This window comes from Solanum pennellii, chromosome 1, assembly GCF_001406875.1.
Source record: "Solanum pennellii chromosome 1, SPENNV200".
NCBI classification, from domain to species: Eukaryota; Viridiplantae; Streptophyta; class Magnoliopsida; order Solanales; family Solanaceae; genus Solanum; species Solanum pennellii.
In genome coordinates, this window is record NC_028637.1 from 91,736,319 (window position 1) to 91,742,923 (window position 6,605).

Below are 6,605 nucleotides of genomic sequence, written 5' to 3' on the forward strand. Positions count from 1 at the left end.
CCCCCCCCCCCCCCCCCCCCGATTTGTCAAGAGTGAAGAACGTAAACATAAATAAATAAAGGAACAAAACACTCACACATACACAAATGCAAGGACCATTTGGGCTTTAAGGGAACATCTAGGATATTGCAACTTGCAAGGATCATTGGTCATCTAGTTTGCATTTTGAATCTGAGTGGCAAGGTTTAAGGAACATATCTACCTTCAAATTCTAACACAGACTTAGTCACTAGCTTTCTTGCATTAGATTCACCGCTTCTTGCTCCTAATCAATAATGTATCATCAGTACAGTCTCGCTAACAACTAATATATCGGTTTGCACGCTATCTATTGAATATTTGTTGTTTAATGCAACCCTATCCAAGAAGAAACCCATGGACCTCACAAATTGATCTAATATTTTCAGAGAAGAGGTTGCTTGGCTGGTTTTGGGAAAATATCCCATACCAGTTACCACCTTCATTGGAGCAAACTTGTGCTGAGCCTCATTCATGGCTCAAGCATCACATTGACAACACTAACAACCACTTAAATGGAGAACGCCCTAGTTTCAGTTCATGTGGTTTAGCTCCAACACCAACACTTTAAAGGAAAATATTGTGATAAAAGGTTATGTCAGAGGAAATATGTGGGTTAAGCTTCATAACAATGTTCCCATTTCCAACACAGCATATCTTGAGCAGTCATATGTGTCTGACACAAGTAGACTTGTCTCTTGACATTCTGTAGTTGTTTGACCAGCAAAATGCAGGTCCTTCTGCATCCTCCAAGCCTCACTTGTACAAATAATGACTTCTAATCTGGGGGATGGAGGGGAATGTAAGTGTTGAAAGACCATGGATTTTGGAAGAAAGAAGAAATGGGTAGGAAACGGAATGGATATTGACAACCAGGTGCAAAATTGTTTAATCACTTAAAGATTTGCATGCATCAGTGTTCATATTTTTTTGAATTATACATACAGTTTTTTACCACGTTACACCAATAAAACCATTATGTTCTAACAGACAATCTTCTATAATTAAAGTTTAACATGTCATTCATGCATCTCTCTACCAGTGTGCTGTTGCTACACAGCTCAACTGAAATATTGAGTACATGAGAAGTTTTACTGTTGAAATGGATTGTGTTTTTTGTGCTAAAATTAGAACCTTTTAGGATGAGAACACTCTTGCATTTAATTTCTCCAGGCAATTCTATACATTACTACTTGTAGGAGGAAATCATTACGGATAAGGTCCAATAAGGTCGGCCAACAAGCTTCAAGTCCATCTACTAGTGTTTTTGTCACAGCATCCATAAAATGCACAATCCTCAAAATTTATCTCCTTAAGAAAGAAAGTCCCTTGCAAGACCAAATTAGCCAACTAGTCCCGAGCTCATCTGTTTTGAGTTGAGGGTCTATTGGAAACAACATCTCAACCTTTTTAAGATAGGGGTAAGGTCTGGTGGGTACACACTACTCTTCCCAGACCCCACTTGTAGCATTACACTAAGTAGTAAGTACGTTGTTTTTGTTCATCCTTAAGTTGAACAATCCTCAAAATTCATCTTTTTAAGAAAGAAAGATCCTTGAAAGACTGCACTCACTAGACAATCATTGGGACATCACATCCAATATGCTAATATTTTGATAGGTTAATACAGCAGTCTATTGATAACAGAAAACGGCACTAAACTACATCATGATAGCACACAGGTCCCTGATCATATCTGACATGGCGTCTGAATCATGCACAAAGACCAGGTTGCACCAAAAAGCTATCAAAGAAAAAGATCTCAACTTAAGGCTAAGGATCTTTCTGTATTGAATTTTCTCTGTCCAAACTGTCCACATACAGTATAATAAATGAGTAGCTAAGAGCATAAAGAAGGACTTACAAGTAAGTTAACTTAGGAATATGAGCAATGCTATATGGTATAACTCCTGTCATCTTGTTGTAGGATAGATACCTGTAATAACCAAAGCAATCAAATTAAGCATAATAATATTTATCAACCAGCAGGAGAAATTAGCTGTTATTTGTCCAAAAGACAAGCAGTAGTCAGGGAGAAACTCTCTTCCTGAAACTTACAAGATCTCCAAGTTCGTCAGATTAGCAAGTTGCGCTGGAATGCCTCCAGTAAGATAATTATTGTTCAAGTATCTGGAAGTTACAGCACAAGTTATCCTTGAATTAGCATATAATTCATAATACTAGCAGCAGGATAGCTTCAAGCGATATGACAATTAAACAAGAATAATCAACTTACAGGTTGCGGAGAACTGGAAAACATCCTTCAATACGTATGAGTTCTCTTATAGTTCCAACCAAACGATTGTTACCAACATCCCTGGAATTGCATGAGATCACAGTGAAATCCATGTGTGACACAGGTTCCATATGTTAAACAAGAGAAGAAGTTAAGATGGTATCATACAGGTGTCGAAGATACTGTAAGGAACCCAGCTCAGGTGGAATTCTTCCAATAAAATGATTTTCATGCAGATGGAGATAACGAAGCTCAGGAAGATTAGCAAGCTCCTTAGGTATTTCGCCTTTGAAATTATTAAAACTTAGGTAGCTGAAAAATATACATCAGATATTAGTCTATAACAGCAAAATAGATCTATGGATAAAGACTAAAGAGTACAGCTAGAGAAGCTGAAAAAGCACTCACAGATGTGTTAGCTGCTTTAGTTCACCTATTTCAGGTGGAATGACATCTTGCAGCTTATTCCACCTTACGTTTCTGGTAAAGAGAATCAGGAGAAGGAACTAATCAATAGTGTAACATTACAACACACTAGGAACTAGAGGATATAATTTCATATTAGTATGTTGGGTAAAATAGCAATAAAAGTAACTTTTGAAGTTAAAATTCTGGGACAAAGTGGAGGTTCCTATGGACAAAGGAAAACTTAAAGGTATGATAAGGGCAACAAAAAGTAGATATACATCTAATACAATCCTAAAAATAGTATAAAAGGCCTTCTTAGTTAAGTGACATTTCCTTGACAATAAACCTACTCTGTTTATATTTTCTAGAAATTAAGCCTACTAGTATATATTCTCTCAGTCGAAAATTATTTCTCTTCGGTGACATTATATCAGGCAGACTCCCTCTCACTCCCTTCTTTGGGATTAATCATTAATCAGGTGGACTTTTCCTTGTTATTAACGCATTTCATCTCGATGAAAAGCCATGTACTTAATCACTTCGTACAACACAGTTGAATCATATTAACACCATCTAGCTAGGTTTTAATGGATAAACATATGTTACTCCTGAAACTAGAGAAACAGGCTATTCAGAGACAGAGCATAAGCCCAAAACATAAATATCATTTCATAATAGCTATTGAATATAGATACTTCAATAGGAGTATACAAGTGAAGGATTATACAATATTTTAAGACGCTTCAAACGCCCAATTTGAGAAGGAAGAGGGCCGGTCAGCTTGTTATTATGCAGATCCCTGTCATATGAAAGAATATTATGGATTAGGAAGTTCAGAATGAAAATCAAAAGATCCAACAGTACAGGCACAATTGTCCACTAACTATTTCCTTAAATAGTAGTATCAAATTTGCAAAAAATGACTACAAGCACATTATAGATAACGCCCACGTTTTTTGGGATAACAGTCAACACCCAAGCAGAACAATTTTTTAAGTTCGTTAATTAACAATTAAGACTGGAGGCTGTAAAAACATCCATAATGGAACTTAGGGAAACTTCTCAATTTGTTCGAAGTTAAAAAAACTGTAAGTAGTAGCTGAAGTTTTATAAAAACTAGATTCCAGTACAAAGACAGAGAAGAAGAATCTTACAGTCTAGTAAGATCTAATAAATTAGTGACAGCAGTAGGAAATGGGCCAACAATTGAAACAGCATAAACTTCCCTGCAAGTGGTAAAACAGAAAAGAACATTGTGAAAAAAGTGACAAGTAAAGATATTTCAATTCTGTAACTTCATATAGATTTGAACCTTAGATAAAAGCTACCTAGAACTGGTGAAGCAAAACTTACAATTCAGTAACTACTCTATAATCACCCTGCGTTGAACATGTAACACCAGACCATGGAGGTAAATCACCATCTCCACAAGGATCATCTCCAACCCATGCATACACCACTCTCCATCCAAGAGATGCCTTAATTTCATTCAGAGCTTTCACTACAGTCATTCCAGAAGTTCAAATTTAGTCCATGTAAACATATACATTCAAGTACTACGACAACTCCTAGGTTTTCTCATGAATGCAATCAAAGGCCTAAAACTGTTTAAATCATTTTAATGAAATATTAACAGAGAAAGAGTGGATATAATTGGAACTCCACAACATTTCCAACAACACTAGGTTTAGAGAGCAAAGCTATTAACCTTATGATCATGGGCTCAAGCCCTACGAGACATTCTTATTTCTGACAAGCATAAAAATACTCGTGATCAATTGTATACTTACTTGTACTACAATTTAATTAACTAATACTATGCAATCATGGAGAGATAAGAATTAAACTGATATTTATTGAATGATAAATAGGTTTAACTTTCCAAGGATAGCTACACTTACCAGTAGCAACTAGAAAATAGAATTCTACGAGCAAAAAAGGGGTAAAACATTTATAGTTAATGACACTACAAGGCACTGATTTGGTTTATTGATTGCAGATGATAGATAATACATTGTACAGATCAAGATTATACACATCTCTCTCAGAAAAAAGGGAAATAAAAGACGCAGGTGAATAGATATTCCTCAACAACATCAACAAACTGCAAAGCTTGAATTACTAGACCAAGAAAATTGACATTCAGGAAAAAGGAAATTATAGTAAGAAAAGATGAAAACACAATAAGCTATACGTAGAAACAGCATTAAATTTTCCACTCAAAATATACAAACATGAACTTAGAAGCTGCATAAAATCTAAAAAGTCCAATTACTTCCAGGAAAGCCATAAACATACACTTAGAAAGCAAATCCAATTATTTTGGCTCAAACTATAAACTTCCACTTACAACTTCATCTAATCCATAAATTCCAATCATTTCCAACCATACAAGTGCACTTCGAAACCACATATAATTTATAGAATAAATCCAATTATTTCAACTTAAACTATAAACTTGCACTTAGAAGCTGGAAAAGATCTATAAAATCCAATTACTACAACTCAAACTATAAAGTTGCTCTAGGACTACGTAAAATCCACTTACTTCCACTCAAACTATAAGTTTTCACTCAGAAATTGCATAAAATCAACAAAATTCAATTGTTTTCCGCAAAAACCATAAATCCACCACAAACTAGAATCTATAAAATCCAGCTACTTCCACTCAAACTATAAGGTTTCACCTAAAAACTGGATAATATCCAATTACTACAACTCAAACTATAAAATTCAAGTACTTCCACTCACACTATAAGCTTACAGTTAGAAATTGCATAAAATCAACAAACTTCAATTGTTTCCGCAGAAACCATAAATCCACCACAAACTGCACATAATCTACAAAATCCAGCTACTTTCAGTCAAACTATAAGCTTGCACCTAAAAACTGGATAATATCCAATTACTACAACTCTGAACAATAAAATTCAATTACTTCCACTCACACTATAAGCTTACAAATTACATAAGATGTACAACGTTCAATATTGTTTTCACTGAAACTACAAAAATTTCACCACAAACGGCATATAATCAACAAAATCTCACTATTTTCACTTGAACTTTTAAAAATCAATTAAACTCCACTCAAACTATAACCTTCCACCTAGAATACATAAGATCTACAAAGTTCAACATTGTTACATTTTCTCTGAAACTACAAAATTAATTTCACTTAAAGCTGCATACATACTCTACAAAATAACAAAAGCAAACTATTATCAATCAAATTCAACTGATTTTCTCACTAATTTAAAAAGTAAATAGATCGAAATGTGTACCGTCACGTTTGAGGGTTTTAGAGTGAACGTGAACGCTTCGGATCAAGCATAACGAGAAGATCAGGAGAAATACTGAAGGTAGATGCCCATGGCGAGCCATTTGAATAGGGTTAATCACCTTCAGGAGAGTAGAATTATTGAAATCAACCGGAATCCAAACACAGAGCTACACGTACATTACTGTAGTCTGAGATTGAGAGAGATGATGGAAGTGAAGGAAGAAGATCTATGTGAAATCAATACTCACTTTGGGAATTTTCCTCAAAATTAGTTTTTTTTATACAACGCGCTAGTTAGCTTGCACTGCGCGTCGGTGGATTTCATGTATATATGCTTATTAAAGTTGCACATAATCGAATAATCGAATTGAATTGAAATTTTTTTAAAAAAAATATTTTCATATTTGATATGTTAGTCGAAAGTAAAATTTAGAATTATGATATTTGAGCTTGGATTTAATATGGGACATTAGAATTATTTGATATTCGATATTTCCCGAATATCAAATTATTTAGTTAATAAAATCATATATCAACAAGTAGGGATAGGCATGGTATGGTATATACCAAAATACCATATCATACCAAAATTTTTAGTATTCTGATTTTGATATTATGGTATTTGTCGTGATATATATATATATATATATATATATATAT

General features: G+C 34.3%; 1 protein-coding gene across 1 annotated transcript in view; it reads right to left on the reverse strand.

Moving 5' to 3' along the window:
- LOC107012097 (probable leucine-rich repeat receptor-like protein kinase At1g35710) overlaps positions 1 to 6,261 on the reverse strand; it is a 7,428-nt gene extending 1,167 nt beyond the window's left edge. Inside the window, exons 1-9 of the mRNA XM_015212213.2 lie at positions 5,947 to 6,261; positions 4,016 to 4,163; positions 3,817 to 3,888; positions 3,390 to 3,461; positions 2,663 to 2,734; positions 2,423 to 2,566; positions 2,255 to 2,335; positions 2,077 to 2,148; positions 1,883 to 1,954 (exon numbers count right to left, since the gene is read on the reverse strand). Coding sequence (XP_015067699.1) covers positions 1,883 to 1,954; positions 2,077 to 2,148; positions 2,255 to 2,335; positions 2,423 to 2,566; positions 2,663 to 2,734; positions 3,390 to 3,461; positions 3,817 to 3,888; positions 4,016 to 4,163; positions 5,947 to 6,046 — 833 coding nt within the window. The 5' untranslated portion in view covers positions 6,047 to 6,261. The remainder of the gene's footprint in view (positions 1 to 1,882; positions 1,955 to 2,076; positions 2,149 to 2,254; positions 2,336 to 2,422; positions 2,567 to 2,662; positions 2,735 to 3,389; positions 3,462 to 3,816; positions 3,889 to 4,015; positions 4,164 to 5,946) is intronic.
- Positions 6,262 to 6,605: the final 344 nt, after the last annotated feature.